Genomic DNA, 17,350 nt, shown 5'->3' with positions numbered 1-17,350 from the left:
CCTCCCCCCAGAGCCAGCCGCATCCCCGCGCACCTTCCCCAGAGCCGCCAACGTCCTCGGGCCTGGTTCGCCTCCCCCCAGAGCCAGCCGCATCCCCGTGCACCTTCCCCACTGCCACTCACATCCTTGGGCCTGGCTCGCCTCCCCCCAGAGCCAGCCGCATCCCCGCGCACCTTCCCTAGAGCCACCCACGTCCCCGGGCCTGGCTTGCCTCCCCCCAGAGCCAGCCGCATCGCCGCGCACCTTCCCCAGAGCTGCCTACGTCCCCAGGCTTGGCTTGCCTCCCCTCAGAGCCAGCTGCATCCCCGCGCACCTTTCCTAGAGCCACCCACGTCCCTGGCCTGGCTCGCCTCCCCCAAGAGCCAGCCACATCCCTGCGCACCTTCCCCAGAGCCAACCCACATCCTCGGGCCTGGCTCACCTCCCCCCAGAGCCAGCTGCATCCCCATGCACCTTCCCCAGAGCCACCCATGTTCCTGGGCCTGGCTCGCCTCCCCCCAGAGCCAGCCGCATCTCCGTGCACCTTCCCCAGAGCCGCCCATGTCCTAGCTCGCCTCCCCCCAGAGCCAGCCGCATCTCCGCGCACCTTCCCCAGAGCCACCCACATCCTCGGGCCTGGCTCGCCTCCCCCCAGAGCCAGCCGCATTCCCGCACACCCTCCCTGGCCTGCCTATCCCTGGGGCTGGTGTGCACCATCCCCATAGCCCACCTGCCTCCCCCCAGAGTGAGCTGCATCCCTGTGTGCCTTGCCTATCTACCCCTGGGGCTGGCTGCGTCCCCAGGCCTGGCCCACCTCACCCCAGAGCCAGCCGCATTCCCACGCACCTAGTCCGCTTCCCCCGGGAGCCAGCCACGACCCCACGCACCCGACCGCCTCCCCACAGAGCCAGCTGCATCCCTGTGCACCCACCTGGAGCCGCCCACGTCTCAGCCTAGGGCAACGGGTCCCTGGAGCAGTAGATCCTGCGCCCCCACCCCCCCAGCCCGTGGCTCATTGCTGCACCCCCACAGGTCGAAGCGGGAGCAGGAGGTGGCGGAGCTGAAGAAGGGGATGGAGGATGAAGTGAAGCTGCACGAGGCCCAGGTGCTGGAGTTGCGCCAGCGACACGCCCACGCCCTGGAGGAGCTGTCTGAGCAGCTGGAGCAGTCGCGTCGGGTATGGGCCGGGAGGGGAAGGGTCCCCCATGGGGCTGGGTCCCACCTGCTCTCCCCTGCCAGGATCTCTGTTGTGCCAGGTTCCCTCAGCCTTCCCCCAGTGCTGCCTGGAGAGAGCTCAGTGGGGTCAGCACAGGCAGGGGCTGGCAGCCCGGACTTCTGGGTTCTCTCCCTGGCTCTATGAGGAGAGCGGTGTCTAGTGGTGAAAGCAGGGGGGCAGGGGCTGGCAGTCCAGACTCCTAGATTCTCTCGGGCTCTGCTGTGGGATGGTAGCTCTGTGTGAGGTGGTTCTCGGCCCCCCCAGGTGAAAGGCACCCTGGAGAAGGCGAAGCAGGCGCTGGAGGGGGAGAAGGCGGAGCTGGTGCAGGAGGTGAAGAGTCTGCAGGCCACCCGGCTGGACTCAGACCAGCGCCGCAAGAAGCTGGAGGGGCAGGTGCAGGAGCTGCAGATCCGGGCCAGCGAGGCCGAACGAGCCAAGGCCGAGCTCGCTGACCGCGTGGGCAAGCTGCAGGTGAGACCCCCCTTGCCCCCTGGATCGTACCCATGGATCCCCTCCATCCACCCCGGTATCCTGCCACCCCCCTGCCCCCCGGGCCCATCTAGCCAGATATCCTGCCCTCTCCATCACCCCTCTGAGCCCATCCACCCCAGTATCCTTCCCCCTCCCTGCACTCCTGAGCCCATCTACCCAGATATCCCGCCCCCTCCATCTCTCCTCCGAGCCCATCTACCCCAGTATCCTGCCCCCTCCCTGCCCCCAGCCCCACAGATCATCCCTGTGGGATGATGGGGGCCGTGGAGCAGGGTCGCTGAGCCTCCCCTGTCTACCCCGGGCAGAATGAACTGGACAGCGTCTCAGGGGCCCTGGGCACCACGGAGTCGAAGACGACCAAGCTCGCCAAGGAGCTGGCCACCGCGGAGTCCCACCTGCAGGACGCCCAGGTAGGGCCCCACCGGGGGACGCGGGGCTAAGCCCAGCAGGTGCCAGGTTGGGGGCAGTGGTTCAGGGCGGGGGGATGGGCTCTGTGCCCCACGAGGTTAATGCAGAGGTGGGTGGCGGGGGGGAGGGGATGGAGCAGTTTCTAAAGGGGGGCTGGGAATGGGGCCTGGGCGGGGGGAGCTAGGTGGGGTGGGGCCAGGGAAGTGGGGCCTGGCTAGTATGGGCAGGGTGGTGTCTGGTAGGCACAGAGCAGCTCTGCCCCTGGGCCTGGGGGTCTGGCAGGGGGCTGTGGTGGGGTCTCTGCTCTGGGCGGGATCGGGGTCTCTGCTGGGGGTCGGGGTCTGCGGCAGGGTCTCTAACCCAGGGTCAGGGGGAGGGGCCTGCAGCGGGGTCTCTGACCGGGCTCCTGCGGGGGGTGTCTGTGCCCCGGGGGCAGGACCTGCGGTGGGGTCTCTGCCCCGGGGTCGGGGTCTCTATCCCGGGGTTGGGGTCTCTCCTTGGGGTCAGGGGGAAGGGCCTGTGGTGGGGTCTCTGCCCGGGGTCAGGGCCTGGAGTGGGGTCTCTGCCCTGGGGTCGGGGTCTCTGCTGGGAGTTGGAGTCTGCAGCGGGATTTCTGCCCTGAGGTCAGGGATCAGGGTCTGCGGTGGGGTGTCTAACCTGGGGGCAGAGGGAGAGGCCTGCGGCAGGGTCTCTGCCTGGGGTTGAGGGACGGGGTCTGTGGCGGGGTCTCTAACCGGGGGGTGCGGGGCCTGCGGCAGGGTCTCTGCCCTGGATTCAGTGGGAGGAGCCTGCGGTGGGGTCTCTGCCTGGGGTTGGGGGTCACGGTCAGCGGCAGGGTCTCTAACCCAGGGTCGGGGTTTCTGCCTGGGTCGGGGGTCAGGGTCAGCGGCAGGGTCTCTAACCCGGGGTCGGGGTTTCTGCCTGGGGTCAGGGGTCAGGGTCTGTGGCGGGGTCTCTAACCCGGGATGCCCCCTCGCCCCCCAGGAGCTGCTGCAGGAGGAGACGCGGCAGAAGCTGGCGCTGGGCTCGCGGGTGCGGCAGCTGGAGGAGGAGAAGGGTGCCGTGCTGGAGCAGCTGGAGGAGGAGGAGGCTGTGAAGGCCAATCTGAACCGCCAGATCCAGGCCCTGCAGCAGCAGGTGGGCCTGGCCCGGGGCCATGAGGGGGGAACTGGCTCAGTGTGCACAGCTGTGGGTGGTGCAGCAGGTGCAGTGTGAGGGTGCCAGGGATGCAGTGGGTGCCAAGCGCTGGCACAGTGGGTGCAGTATGAGGGGCACAGTGGGTGCTATGTGAGGGGTGCCAGGGGTGCAGTGTGGGGATGCAGTGAACGAGATGCAGTGGATGCAGAGCACTGGTGCAGTGTGCTTGGGACGGCAGGTGCAGTGTTTCCTGCCCCGGCCCCCTCTTTGTTCCGTCCCTGCTCGCATCCCAGTGTCTCCCAAGAGAGGGGCCATTTGCTGGCTGGGGTGGGGAGCATGTCCTGGGACTGGCTGACTCTGAGGTGGGGAGCTCGGGGGGTGCGTGGGGCCGGCCAGTTCCAGGGTGGGGGGCTGTGGGGGCACGTGCATGCCAGCTCCGGTAGGCTGTGGGGCGCAGGGGCTCAGTGCTCCGGGTGGCTGTGGGGTGCGTGGGGCCGCAGCCAGGGTGGGGGCCCGCGTCCCCGCTGACCCGGCTGCTGCAGGTGTGGAGGCGCGCGGACAGCTGGAGGAGGACGCGGGGCCACGGCGAGGCGCGTGGAGAGGCCCGGCGACGGCCGCCCGAAGCTGGAGCTGCTGGGCAGCGCTGGAGGAAGAGCGCAAGCGGCCGGAAGCTGGAGAAGAACCGGGCGCTGCTGCAGCAGGATGGACGATGCTCACCTGGCGCGGCCAGACGCCAGTGCGTTGCCAATCCTGGAGGCGCGGCAGGAAGAAGTCGGACAGGTGAGGACGCAGCCCCTGCCCCCGAATCCCACTGCCACCCACCCCCACGCTCCCCCTGCTGTCCACCCTCGCACTGCTCCCCTGCTCCCCCCGCCCCTCACAGTGCTTCCCCCCATTGCCGCTCCTGCCAGCCTTCCTCCTCACCTCGCCTCCCTTGCCCCACAGCCGCTGACCCCTCCATCCACCGACCTCCCCATCCCAACAGCCACTGACTTCCTCCTTCACATCTGTCAACCGCTAACCCACGAACCCTCCATGCTACTTCGAGCCTCCCAAATCCTACTACTCCCCTCCCATCCCGCCTCCAGCCCCCAGCTGCAGGCTCCCTTCCCCCCCCCTCGCCTGGCCGGGGCTCCCCTTCCCCACCTCTACCTGCGGAAGGCTCCCCTCTCCCACCCCCAGCCATGGCCGGGCCCCCTGACTGCGCTGGCCTCCCGCAAGATGCTGGCGCAGAGAAGAGCTGGTGTGCGCGCCCATGCGGAGAAGCGGGACGGCCGAGGCCGAGCCGGGAGAAGGAGACCAGGGCTGTCGCTGACCCAGGGCGCTGAAGTCGCTGAGCTGCGGGAGGAGCGGACTCGCGCAGAACATAGCAGCTGCCGGGCTGAGCCTGACGACCTGGTCAGCTCCAGAGGAACGATGGTCGGCAAACGTAAGGAGCCCCGCCCGACGGCTGGGTCCAACCCCCGCCTTGGCATGGGGAGGGGGGCCTGGGCTCCGAGCCAGGACTCACTGGGTTCTCTGCCCAGTCTCTGGGAGGGGTTGGTCAAACACAGGTGTGTGTCCTGGGGGCCGTGGCGCGCGTGCATGCTGGGAGCCTGTACGGTGCAACGTCGGGGAAGCCCTGACCCATCCCTGGGAGGGCCGTGCAAGTGGCATGCTGGGAGCCCTGATGCAGTGCATGTCGGGAGCCCTGGCCCATGCCCTGGGAGGGCCGTGGCGCAGTGCATGCTGGGAGCCCTGATGCAGTGCATGTCGGGAGCCCTGGCCCATGCCCTGGGAGGGCCGTGGTGCGGTGCATGCTGGGAACCCGGGTGTAATGCATGCTGGGAGCCCTGGGCCATGCGGTTGGGAGGGCTGTGGCGCAGTGCATGCTGGGAACCTGGGTGTAGTGCATGCTGGGAGCCCTGGGCCGTGCCCCCAGGAGGGCTGTGGCGTGGTGCATGCTGGGAGCCCTGGTGCGGTGCACATCGGGAGCCCTGGGCCATGCGCTGGGAGGGCCGCGGCGCGGTGCATGCTGGGAACCGGGGTGTAGTGCATGCTGGGAACCCTGGACCGTGCCCCCAGGAAGGCTGTGGCGCGGTGCATGCTGGGAACCTGGGTGTAGTGCATGATGGGAGCCCTGGGTGGTGGTGCTGTGCGCGCTGGGGACGGCAGCGCGGTGCCTGTTGGTGATGCCGGCTCAGTGCATGCTGGGAACCCTGGTCTGTGCCCTCCCACAGGTGCACGAGCTGGAGCGGTCGAAGCGGGCGCTGGAGCAGCAGGTGCAGGAGATGCGGGCGCAGCTGGAGGAGCTGGAGGACGAGCTGCAGGCCACGGAGGATGGGAAGCTGCGGCTGGAGGTGACCCTGCAGGCTATGAAGGCACAGCACGAGCGGGAGCTGCAGAACCGTGACAACACTGACGACGACAAGAAGAAGCTGCTCGCCAAGCAGGTGGGGACTACCGGGGGGTGCCGGGGCTAGGGGGTTGGCGGGGAGGGGGCTGGGCCGGCGGCAGGCTGGTGCCCACTGGCTGCAGGGCGGGCGCTGTCCGTGGGTGACCCCTTTCCCCCCACCAGGTGCGGGACCTGGAGCAGGAGCTGGATGGCGAGCGAAAGCAGCGAGCCCAGGCGGTGGCGGCACGGAAGAAGCTGGAGCTGGACCTGCAGGAGGTGCTGGGGCAGATCGACGCCGCCAACAAGGGGCGCGAAGAGGCCGTTAAGCAGCTCCGCAAACTGCAGGTAGGGGGTGTGGCTTGGGACCAGGGGGAGGGGTCTGGGGGCAGGAGGAGGATCCTGTGGGGTTCAGGGAGGAGCTCTGGCTTCCCCTGGGCTACAGGGGAAGCCAGAAGGGGAGCAGTGCATGCTGGGAGCTGGAGTATCTTGTTCCTCCTTCTACGTTATAGGACCCCGGCATCTGGGTGCTCTGGGGCGGGGCTTACCCTGCATTATGGGACTCAGGCGCCACCCAGGCGCCAAAGGGGTGGGGCTTAACCTGCTTCCAGGGATAGGGCTTACCCTACGTTATGGGACCCTGGCATCTGGGCATCCCAGGGGCGGGGCTTACCGTGCGTTATGGGACCCTGGCATCCGGGCACCCAAGAGGCGGGGCTTACCGTGCGTTATGGGACCCTGGCGTCCGGGCGCCCCAGGGGTGGGGCTTACCCTGCCTTACGGGATCCCTCTCGCTTGCTCTCAACCCATCCCCTGCAGGCCCAGATGAAGGAGCTGTGGCGGGAGGTGGAGGAGTCCCGCACGTCCCGCGAGGAGATCTTCATCCAGTCCAGGGAGAATGAGAAGAAACTGAAAAACTTGGAGGCGGAGCTACTTCAGCTGCAGGAGGTGAGGGGGTGGGGCTCTTTCTTTGGGGGTGGAGCTACTTCAGCTGCAGGAGGTGAGGGAGAGGGGCTCTTTCTTTGGGGGCAGAGCTACTTCAGCTGCAGGAGGTCGGGCTGTTTCATTTTGAGGGCTGGACTAATGCAGCGACATGAGGTGGTGGGGGCGGGTACATGCTGTGGGGGGTGTCAATGCCCCACGAACACAGCCAAGACCCCCCCGCCTCTGACCCCTGCCCCACTCATTTCAGGAGCTGGCGGCGGCCGAGCGAGCCAAGCGGCAGGCGCAGCAGGAGCGCGACGACCTGGCCGACGAGCTGGCCAATGGCGTCAGCGGCAAGTGAGTGGCCCGCCCACTGCGTAGGCCCCACCCACTGCCGTAGGCTCTGCCCCTGCCAATGACGAGTGCCCTGCGCCCTGCCCGCTGCACGGAAGCCCGGCCCCCCTGCCCACAGTGCACCCCGCCCCGCCACTCCCCTGCCTCTGGCCTGTTGTGAGCTCCACCCCCTGCTGCCATGAGCTCCGCTCCCTCTGCCTGCCCCACCCACTGCCATGCCTGCCGTACTCATGTCCCGCCCCTGCCCCATGTGTGCCATGTCCATGACCCACCCCATCTTTTAATTTGCCCCACCCACTGCCCCTTGCCCCCCAGTGCTCCCTTGTGAACACCCTGCCCCCAGCCGCTGCTGCTGCCACGATCCGTATCCTGGGCGCGGAGCACGAGCTGCTTGCCCCAGAGATGCCCTTGCCCCGGGCTCCCAGCCCCCTCAGCCCAGGCCCCACTCCCCGCAGGTCGGCGCTGCTGGATGAGAAGCGGCACCTGGAGGCCCGGATCGGGCAGCTGGAGGAGGAGCTGGACGAGGAGCAGAGCAACGCGGAGCTGCTGAATGACCGTTACCGCAAGCTGAGCCTGCAGGTGAGTGGGGGTCGAGAACGCTGCAGCACCCCCTGGTGAGCCCCCAGAGCCCAGCGCCCCCTGCTGGGTTCCCGCCCCACCCCTGAAGCCCAGCACCCCCTGCTGATTCCCTGCCCCGCTCCCTGCAGCCCAGAACCCCCTGCTGATCCCCTGCCCTGCTCCCTGCCCCCGCCCTGCTCCCCACAGCCCAGCACCCCCTACTGAGCCCCCGCCCCACCTCTGCATCCCAGCACCCTCTGCTGAGCCCCTGGCCCCGCTCCCCACAGCCCAGTGCCCCCTGCTGACCCCCTGCCCCACTCCCTGTCCCTGCCCCGCTCCCTGCAACCCAGTGCCCCCTACTGACCCCTGCCCCGCTCCCCACAGCCCAGTGCCCCCTGCTGACCCCCTGCCCCACTCCCTGTCCCTGCCCCGCTCCCTGCAGCCCAGTGCCCCCTAGTGACCCCTGGCCCGCTCCCCACAGCCCAGTACCCCCTGCTGACCCCCTGCCCCACTCCCTGTCCCTTCCCTGCTCCCCACAGCCCAGTGCCCCCTGCTGACCCCCTGCCCCACTCCCTGTCCCCGCCCCGCTCCCTGCAGCCCAGCACCCCCTGCCGAGCCCCTGCTCCGGTCCCTGCCCCCGCCCCGTTCCCCATAGCCCAACGCCCCCTTTTGCCACCTTCGGGGCCAGCACTGACTGTGTGGGGAAGCGCCCGGTGGGGCAGGGGGTCCCAGGCGTCGCGTGACCGGCCCCCGCCCCCCCGCAGGTGGAGACGCTGACGACGGAGCTGGGGGCCGAGCGCAGCTTCTCACAGAAGGCTGAGAACACCCGGCAGCAGATGGAGCGGCAGAACAAGGAGCTGCGAGCCAAGCTCGGCGAGCTGGACTCCTCCGTCAAGGCCAAGTACAAGCTGAGCATCGCCACCCTGGAGGCCAAGGTGGCCCAGCTGGAGGAGCAGTTGGAGCAGGAGTCCAGGTGACCCTGGGCCCAGACCCCCTGGGGGGGGTTACCCAGCATGCCCTGGGGCTGGACATCAGGGTGGGGGTGGAGGGGCAGAGCCTGGGAGCCAGTTCCCAGCATGTTCTGGGGCTGTATCCCCTGGGGTATAACCCACTGCTTGGGCACCAGGGGGCCTGACTACCCAGAATGCTCCAGGGTCAGAGCCATGGCCAGAGCAGGCGGGGGGCTTGGCGTTTGTCTACCCAGAACCCTCTGGGGGTCAGAGAAGAGATGTGGCTGCCCCGGAGGATTCTGGGTATGGTGCACCCCCCTGTGAGCCGGGGCTGACCTCCCCCACTGCCCCCCCCCCCTGGCTCAGGGAGCGGATCCTGTCGGGGAAACTGGTGCGCCGGGCGGAGAAGCGGCTGAAGGAGGTGGTGCTGCAGGTGGAAGAAGAGCGCCGGAGCGCAGACCAGTTCAAGGACCAGGTATGGGCCCGCCCCACAGCATCCCCTCCCTGTCCTGCCCCACAGTGCTCCCTGCCAGCCCCATGGCCTGCTTGGTCCCTGGTCGCATGGCGCCCCCTTGCCGACACCAGTACCCCGCAGCATGGCACTTCCCACTGACCCTCTGCCCTGCCCCACGGCGCCCCCTGCCAGCCCCATGGCCTGCTCGTCCCTTGTCGCATGGCGCCCCCTTGCCGACACCAGTACCCCGCAGCATGGCACCCCCCACTGACCCTTTGCCCTGCCAGCCCCATGGCCTGCTTGGCCTCTTGTGTCATGGTGCCCCCCAGTACCCCGCTGCACAGCACCCCCCACTGACCCTCTGCCCTGCCCCACGGCACCCCCTGCGAGCCCCATGGCCTGCTTGGTCCCTTGTCGCATGGCGCCCCCTTGCCGACACCAGTACCCCATAGCATGGCACCCCCCACTGACCCCCTGCCCTGCCCCGCGGCGCCCCCTGCCAGCCCCATGGCCTGCTCGGCTCCTCACGACATGGCGCCTCCTGGTCACCTGTCCCCTGCCAAACCTCCCCACCCCAGCATGTGTGGGCCAGTGCCCCACACTCCCTGCAGCAGGCGCCCCCTAGTGCCCTTGCTGAGCCGCCTGCTCCGCGCCCGGCAGGTGGAGAAGGGCCACATCCGGCTGAAGCAGCTGAAGCGGCAGCTGGAGGAGGCGGAGGAGGAGGCGTCGCGGGCGAACTCCAGCCGGCGCCGCATGCAGCGGGAGCTGGACGAGGTCACCGAGTCGGCCGAGTCCATGAACCGCGAGGTCACCACGCTGCGCAACCGGCTCAGGTGACCGGGGGGGGGGGGGGGTGGTGCGCTGGACACCGGAGTGGGGGGCAGGGGCACCAGGCGGAGCTGGGGGCACCCAGGCTGTAGATGGGGCACTGGGCACCTGGGGGTTGCTGTGGACTGAAGTATGAGCTCTCGAGGGGCTGGATGGGGGGAGGGAATTTGAATCCGGCTGCTCTAGGGAGCCTGGTCCTACAGGGTGGTGGTGGTGTGTGTGTAAAAAATAAGTAAGTAACCCGCTCTCCCACGGGGCTAGGGGGTGGAACCCGGTTCTCCTCGCAGGGCTGGGGGAGTGGAACCCGGCTCTCCCCAGGGCTGGGGGTGGAACCCGGTTCTCCTCGCGGGGCTGGAACCTGGCTCTCCTCGCAGGGCTGGGGAGTGGAACCCAGTTCTCCTCGCGGGGGTTGGGGGAGTGGAACCCAGTCTCCTCGCGGGGTTGGGGGTGGGGGGTGGAACCCGGTTTGGGGTGGAACCTGGCTCTCCTCATGGGGCTGGGGGTTCAAAACCTGCTCTCCTCGTGGGGCTAGGGGTTCAAACCCTGCTCTCCCTGCCTGGGCACCCATCTAAGTCCTGCCCTGCACATCTGACCCCAGAGCTCTTCCCGCCATGCCCAAGTCAGCCCCCCCAGGGATGGGGTCGTCCGGCTCCGGGGCGGGGTGGGGGCCATGTGCTGCTGGGGGCCAGCTGGGTCTGGAGAAGGGTGTCAGCCGGCAGCACCACCAGGGCTCAGGTGAAAGGCATCTATGCACAGCGCAGTAGTTCAGCACAGGAGGAGAAACTGAGGCATAGGAGGAGGGGTGGGATCCGCAGAACAGCCATGAAGAGAACCCAGGAGTCCGGCTCCCAGCTGCCCCCCTCAGCCTGCTGTGTCTGCTAGCCCCTTTCTCTCCGAGGCTGGGTAGTCTCTGTCTCTTTCACTTCTCTGTCTCTCCTGTTCCTTCTCTCGACCCTCCAGCAAGTTGGAGCGTCTCCAGCGCAAGTACGTGCCCCCCCAGCTCCTGCTGCCCCCCAACGTGCCAGCCTGTGTGCGTGTGGCAGTGCCCGCTTCCGGTGCCCTGTGGGGGAGGGGCTGCTTGTGTGTGTGTTGGGGGGAAGGGCTGAGCCATCAACGGACAGGGATCCCCCGAGCTCCCTCTGCCCCTCCTGGGGTCCCCCCAAACTCCCCTCCTCCACCCAATGGTATCCGCCTCTGAGCTCCCTCTGCCCCCTTCTGGGGTTCCCCATCCAAACTCCCTTTTCCACCCAGTGGTCCCTGCCTCTGAGCTCCCTCTGCTCCCTCCTGGGGTCCCTCAAACTCCCTCCACACCAGGGGTCCCCCCTTCTGAGCTCCCTCTGCCCCCTCCTGGGGTCCCCCATCCAAACTCCCCTCGCTCCACCCAGTGGTCCCCCCCGAGTCCCTCTGCCCCTTCTGGGATCCCCCATCCAAACTCCCTCCCCCGCCAGTGGTTCCCCCCAAGCTCTCTCTGCCCCCTTCTGGGGTCCCCATCCAAACTCCCCTCCCCCTACCAGCAAGCCCCACCCCCAAGCTCCCTCTGCTCCCTCCTGGGTACCCCTGTCCGAGCTCCCCCTCTGCCAACCCCTCTAAGCTCAGGACCCCCGCCTCTGTCAGGGAATGTGGGGAGCCCAGGCCTGCACCCCCATGACACTCAGCCAGCCAGGGAAACAGAAGGTTTATTAGGTGACAGAAGCACAGTCCCAGCCAGGGCTTGCAGGTGCAGATGATAGGACCCTCAGCTCGGTCCCTCTTGGGGGCCCCAGGGAGGCCAGAGCCCCATCGGGGCTCCCCTCCTTTGTCCAGCCAGCTCCACACTGAGACGCCCCAGCCCCTCCTCTGGCCGCCGGAGGGGCCCAGGCCGTCGCTTGCCAGGAGACCGGTGTCAGCCCTTCTCCGTGCAGATGCCATTCCACTGGCCCCCCTAGGGCTCTGCAACCCCCCGAGACGCTCGAGAACTGCTTAGGGGAAACTGAGGCACCCACATAGCACTCAGAGGAAACATTATGAACATTCCCACTTTCACACCCCTAAGCTGTGGAATCCTCTCCCCCCAGTTCTCTTCCCCCCAGTTCAGTCCCAGGTGCTGGCTGGTGGGGGGTAGTTACTGGCATTGGGTCACTCATGTCCCAGATCCCCAGGCTCTGCTGTGTGACGCTGCTGCTGCACTCAGCTTGTGGGGCGTGTGGGCTGAATGTGTCATTTCTAGCCTCTTCTGGCAAGGGGTGCAGGGCGGGGTGGGGGTGCTGTGGGTGGTGGTATGGGGTGTGGGCCTCCAAGGAGGGTGTTGCTGGTTGTGGGGGGTCCTGGGGGCACCGTGAGCAAGGTGGGTGCTGTGGTGGGGCACAGGGGGAATCAGGGGGAGCTGGCGAGGGGGGGCAGGGGCACCAGTGCTGGCTGTGGGGACTGTGTGGGACCAGGGGGCACTGTTGAACATGGGTGCTGGTTGTGGGGGACCCATAGGCTGATAGGGGTGGGGGCCTTGGTTGTGGAGCAGGTTCGCCATGGGGGTCAGGTGGGGTGATGGTAGGAGACTTGGGACCACGGCGGGAGCCCTGACTTGGGGCCACGGTGGGAGCAGCGTGGGGGGGCCATGGCCTGTTCTGACCCCTTTTTCCCCCCCCAGGCGCACCCCCCTGACGTTCACCACCCGCACGGTGCGTCAGGTCTTCCGGCTGGAGGGCGTCTCAGACGATGAGGCCGACGGGCCCAACGCAGAGACTCCAGCCCCCGACCAGCAGCCGCAGCCCCCCCGGCTGAGGCCCCTGCCCTGTGAGGGGCCCCGGACCGGGCCCCCCGGTGCAGCGATGAAGCCAGGCCAGCACTGCCATGGGCCCATCCCGGCCCCACGCCGGGGGCTGGTTGTGGATCAGGCAGCACTTTAGAGCGGGAGTCCTGGAGCGGGGGGGCTGCAGCCTAACTGGATCCCCTATGGAATAACCTCCCCTGCCCCCACCAGGGTTTGACCGCGGGAGGGGGGCACAGCAAGTGCTCCCCCTACTGGATCCGCCCTGAACCAGCACCCCCAACCAGAATCTCCTGACCCCGAGCCCAGCACCCCCCAACCAGGGATCCCCTCCAACCCAGCACCCCCCAGCCTGGGATCTCCTGCCCCCCTGACCCAGCACCCCCACCCCAGGATCCCCACCCCAAGCCTGGGATCCCGCTGACACAGCTGCCCTCCCACCCCCTGTCTGTTCAGCCCCAGGACTAGAGGGGCCGCCTGCGCACATTTCCCCCACCCCTTCCCTCCGTTGTGCTCCCCTGTGGGGTGGCGCTGGCCAGGGGCGCCCCCACAAGCTACACCCTGGAAGAAGCAAGAACTGAAGAGTTAATGGGTTCCCTGGGGCTGAACCCCCCCCAACTCAGATCTGGTCCTAGGCCCCACAGCGAGACCCCTCACCTGGTGCCAATGTGTCACCCCCGTCTGCTGGGTCCTGCCCCCGTCTGGGGCACCCCAGCCTCTGGCCTGGCCATCAGGGGCACCCCAGGGCCTCATTGGCATCAGCCCCCTCCCTGCCCTCCAGAGCTGCCCCCCCCAGTCCATCTACCCTGGTGTCCTGCCCCCTTCCTGTCCCTCAGACCAAACCCCAGGCCCATCTAGCCCCACATCCTCCCCACCCCCCCCAGGATCGGGTCCTCTGAGTTTCCCCACATCTCAGCAGCTCAGTGTAAACCCTAGCGGGCCCCCCTGGGCTTACGGCCAACACACGGTGGGACCCCCCCACCCTGAAGAGAGATGGAAACTCTTTGCTAAGCCCTCATTCCCTCCCCCTGCTTCAGCAAACGCTGGGTCACTAATCCCCTCCCCCCCCCAGGTCCCCTTTTCCTAGCGTCTCTTGGCCTTTGGCTGTGGGGGGTCACCCCCTCTCCCTGGTTGGACCCTCCCCCCCCCCATGCTATTCTCTCTGCACAGTGATTTGGGGCATAGAGGCTCCTAAGGTGGCTGGGGCTGGAGCCGTTGTGGGGTGTTTTCCCCCTGGGTGGGCGCTGGCTGGGTGAGGTTGTAGGGGGTTCAGGGGGTTCTGTTTGCTTTTCGTTTTACCCCCCGGTTTGTGTCTTCTATTAAAGTTCATCTCGGATTCGCTGCACGTGGCTGCCTGGCGGGGCCGGCCGGGGGGTGAGACGCACACAGCAGATGTGGAGCGACGGGGGCGGTTTATTGACACCTCCAGCTCAAGCGTAGGGGGGGTTAAAAGCTGGGGCCTGCCCCTCACAGCGTTTCCAGGGGAGCTGAGTTTGGACAGGACCCCAGCACTCGGCCTGGGCCCCACCCCACTCTAACCTCTAGATCCCACTCCCCTCCTAGGGGAGAACCCAGGAGTCCTGGCTCCCAGTCCCCCTCCGTTCCCAGACCCAGGGAGAGAACCCAGGAGTCCTGGCTCCCAGCTCTGCCCTCCCTCCTGCTCTAACCACTAGATCCCACTCCCCTCCTAGGAGAGAACCCAGGAGTCCCAGCTCCCAGTCCCCGTCCGTTCCCAGAGCCAGGGATAGAACTCAGGAGTCCTGGGTCACAACCCCCTCCCCTTGTGCTGGTGCCTGGGTTTTGCTGTCTGGTAGGAGGCTGGTGCCAGCCACTGCCCGTCGCCCAGCAGAGCAGGACCAGCCTGACAAGGCCAAGGGAGAAACCACTGGAGCCCCTGGGCACTGCAGGACTCATGCCCAGCTCCGTGGGCCCAGGGTGGGGCTGGCACAGCTGGGGGAGGAACCCGGGGGGGTGTGTGTCTCTCTTTGCTGACCACAAAGGCAGACGCGGTGCTGGCTTGTGGCACCTCCCTCGCGGGCAGCACATCCCTGGAGCTGGGCACAGAGGGCATGGGCCCCCCACTGTGGTAGTGCCTGAGGGGCTCTGGTTGCCTCCCCCCAGCACAGAACCCCCCCACATCCATTTCATACAGGGGTCCCCAAAGGTACCACAGGGGGTCCAACACCTTCCAGAGCTGGAGAGAGAACCCAAGAGTCCTGCCCCCCACCCCCTTCCCTCCCAGCACAGCTGGTTGCAGAGAACCCAGGAGTCCTGCCCCCACCCTCCCTCCCAGCGCAGCTGGCTGCAGAGAACCCAGGAGTCCTGCCCCCACCCTCCCTCCCAGCGCAGCTGGCTGCAGAGAACCCAGGAGTCCTGCCCCGCTCCTCCCTCCCAGCGCAGCTGGCTGCGTAGAACCCAGGAGCCCTGCCCCCACCCTCCCTCCCAGCGCAGAGGGCTGCGGAGAACCCAGGAGTCCTGGCGCCTTGTTTCTTGCCGGGCCTATTCCTTTTTCCTCCGGTCCCGGCTGCGTGGGGTCGAGGGGTCACTGGGGGCTGATGCATAGTCCTCATGGGGCAGTGGGTGAGGTGAGGCCCTGTCCAGGGCTTGCCACAGGGGGGGCACCGCTCCTAGGGGTGCAGAGAGAAGGGGGCTCAGAGCCAGCCGCATGTGTGAGGGCACTGGGGGGGGGCATGCCAGCAGCTCCCTCCCGCCACCACCCAAGGTCCAGCTCTGGCAGCGTGGGGGAGACATATGGCTGCTAAGGGGGAGAGAGGAAACCCTGTGCCCCATTCCATTCCCATCCCCCTGGCTTAGGGCTGGACAAGAGCCGGGGATTCCACAGCTGCAAGCTTCCCCCAGCAGTGCCCACGGCACCTCTCCCCAGTGCTGCGATCTTCTCCCAGCAGTGCCCACGGCACCTCTCCCCAGTGCTCTGATCTTCCCCCAGCAGTGCTCCATCACCTCTCCCCAGCACTGCAATCTTCCCCCAGCAGTGTCCTGCAGCACCTCCCAGAAGCGCTGTGATCTTCCCCCAGCAGTGTCCCACGGCACCTCTCCACAGCCCTGCAATCTTCCCCAGCAGTGCCCCACAGCACCTCTCCCCAGTGCTGCGATCTTCCCACAGCAACTCTCCCTAGTGCTGCAATCTTCCCCCAGCAGTGGCCCGTGGCACCTCTCCCTGATGCTGCGATCTTCCCCCAGCAGTGCCCTGCGGCACCTCTCACAGTGCTGTGATCTTCCCCCAGCAGTGCCCCATGGCGCCTCTCCCCAGCAGTGCCCCATGGCACCTCTCCCCAATGCTGTGATCTTCCCCTAGCAGTGCCCCTCTCCCACACTGCCTCCTACCTGTGGAGGTCTGTTGGCTGCTCAGCGCCCCGCGTCCTGTGCCCGCGACGCCGCCCTGCGCCCAGCCCGTTGCACCCGCCGGTAGTCGCGGTAGCTGCGGGTCAGCAGTGTGTAGAGGAAAGGGTTGATGCAGCTGTTGCTGTAGGTCAGGCAGGTGACCAGGTGGTTGATGTAGATCTCGGTGGCCACGGGCAAGCGGGCGGCCGTGCCCGGGCTGTAGAGAGGCACCAGCTGCCAGAGCCAGAAGGGCAGGAAGCAGGCCCAGAAGGCCACGACGATGAGGAAAATGAGGAGGAAGACCCTCTGCTTCGGCCCCCGCCGGGGGCCCAGCACTCCCTGGGTCTGCGAGAGCCAGTAGGCCCACGCCAGCCGCCCGTAGAGGTACCCGAGTGCCAGCCCGGGCCCCACCATGCTGGTGCCAAAGAGCACGGTGAGGTAGGTTTTGTACTGGGCCTCGTGCCAGGTGGGCACGCAGAGCCGCCGCACCCGGCCGTCATCTGCCGCCCGCTCTTCCTGCCGCACCATCAGCATCATGGGCAGCGCCAGGGCGAAGGCGGAGGCCCAGGCGGCCCCAGCCAGGGCCTGGCGGCGGGTGGGAGAGCGGCGGGCAGCCCGGAAGGGGCGCCGCACGGCCCGGCACCGCTCGGTGCTCAGCAGGGTGAGCAGGAAGATGCTGGCGTGCATGGTGAGCAGGTCCAGGCTGAGCAGGGCCCGGCAGCCGGCCTCGCCGAAGCACCAGTCCCGCGCCAGCCCATTGTGCACGACGAAGGGCACCCCGGCCAGGTACAGCAGGTCGGCCAGCGCCAGGTGGACGATGTGGACGTGGAGCGGGGAGGGGACGGCCCCGGCCCGCGCCACCGCCAGTGTGTACAGGTTCCCGGCCGCCCCGGCCGCCCCCAGCAGGCTCAGCCCCGCTGCCTCCGGCAGCCCACCCACCAGCGAGCCGTTGGAGGGGGACGACACGTTGAAGGGGGGGTCCATGGCTGGGGGGCTGGACACAGGGCTGGATCCGACGGCAGGAGAGGAGATTTCTCTCGGCCGGCAGTCTGTCTGGCCAGTCGTCCGTCCTCCAGATCCCCCGTCTGTCTGTCCCCAGACTACCCGTCTGTCCCCAGACAGATCTATCAGTCCATGGCTTTGGCCGGTGCGCCTCTCGTCCGACTCTCCAAGCCCCAAGCTGTGGCGGAAGGGCTGGGAGGGGAGTCCGATTGCCCTGTCGCTGGCCTTGTGCCCCCTGCTGCCCGGGGTCTGGTGGGGTCGGCGGCTGGCGGCGCCCTGGCTGGGGCGGGTGCGTGCGTGGCTGGCGGGCGTGTGTGTGTGTGTGTCTGGCCTGTGCCGTCTGCTCTGTCCGCATTCCACGCACCCTGCTAGGTCGGTATGTGGGGCTGAGCCGGCCGGCCCCTGGCGGGGGGCGCATGCTCCTGGCTTCTGTCTGAGCTGCAAAGAGCGACCTGGTTCTTCCAGCCACGGGGCGGGTGGGACGGGCAGCTTGACAGAGGGGTTGGGAAAGGAAGGAAGGGGGCTCCCCTGAAACATGAGGGAGGGAGGGAGGGAGAAGGGACGAATGAACTAGGAAAAAAGACCCCAAGGA

At 67.8% G+C, this 17,350-nt stretch overlaps 2 protein-coding genes across 2 annotated transcripts in view; one reads left to right on the top strand and one right to left on the bottom strand.

Moving 5' to 3' along the window:
• Nucleotides 1-12,632, top strand: part of LOC116832354 (myosin-14-like) — a 49,245-nt gene extending 36,613 nt beyond the window's left edge. The window contains exons 17-32 of the mRNA XM_075071261.1: nt 1,012-1,156; nt 1,460-1,666; nt 1,993-2,097; nt 3,080-3,306; nt 3,775-4,012; nt 4,415-4,630; nt 5,452-5,664; nt 5,790-5,951; nt 6,423-6,551; nt 6,796-6,884; nt 7,337-7,460; nt 8,204-8,412; nt 8,756-8,864; nt 9,504-9,676; nt 10,632-10,655; nt 12,295-12,632. Coding sequence (XP_074927362.1) covers nt 1,012-1,156; nt 1,460-1,666; nt 1,993-2,097; nt 3,080-3,306; nt 3,775-4,012; nt 4,415-4,630; nt 5,452-5,664; nt 5,790-5,951; nt 6,423-6,551; nt 6,796-6,884; nt 7,337-7,460; nt 8,204-8,412; nt 8,756-8,864; nt 9,504-9,676; nt 10,632-10,655; nt 12,295-12,553 — 2,629 coding nt within the window. The 3' untranslated portion in view covers nt 12,554-12,632. The remainder of the gene's footprint in view (nt 1-1,011; nt 1,157-1,459; nt 1,667-1,992; nt 2,098-3,079; nt 3,307-3,774; nt 4,013-4,414; nt 4,631-5,451; nt 5,665-5,789; nt 5,952-6,422; nt 6,552-6,795; nt 6,885-7,336; nt 7,461-8,203; nt 8,413-8,755; nt 8,865-9,503; nt 9,677-10,631; nt 10,656-12,294) is intronic.
• A 3,095-nt stretch (nt 12,633-15,727) lies between these two features.
• LOC116832310 (urotensin-2 receptor-like) lies at nt 15,728-16,824 on the bottom strand. Its single transcript, XM_075070458.1, has one exon. The coding sequence runs from the start codon at nt 16,738-16,740 to the stop codon at nt 15,781-15,783; it is 960 nt and encodes a 319-aa protein (XP_074926559.1). The 5' UTR covers nt 16,741-16,824; the 3' UTR covers nt 15,728-15,780.
• Between the last annotated feature and the right edge of the window lie 526 nt (nt 16,825-17,350).

Source organism: Chelonoidis abingdonii, chromosome 11 (genome assembly GCF_003597395.2).
Source record: "Chelonoidis abingdonii isolate Lonesome George chromosome 11, CheloAbing_2.0, whole genome shotgun sequence".
NCBI classification, from domain to species: Eukaryota; Metazoa; Chordata; order Testudines; family Testudinidae; genus Chelonoidis; species Chelonoidis abingdonii.
Note: the sequence above shows the minus strand (reverse complement) of the source record. Positions and strands in the feature narration are given on the sequence as shown.

What these genes read in the sequence shown, in the direction of transcription:
- LOC116832310 (XM_075070458.1), bottom strand. Translation starts at nt 16,740, where the DNA reads ATGGACCCCCCCTTCAACGTGTCGTCCCCCTCCAACGGCTCGCTGGTG.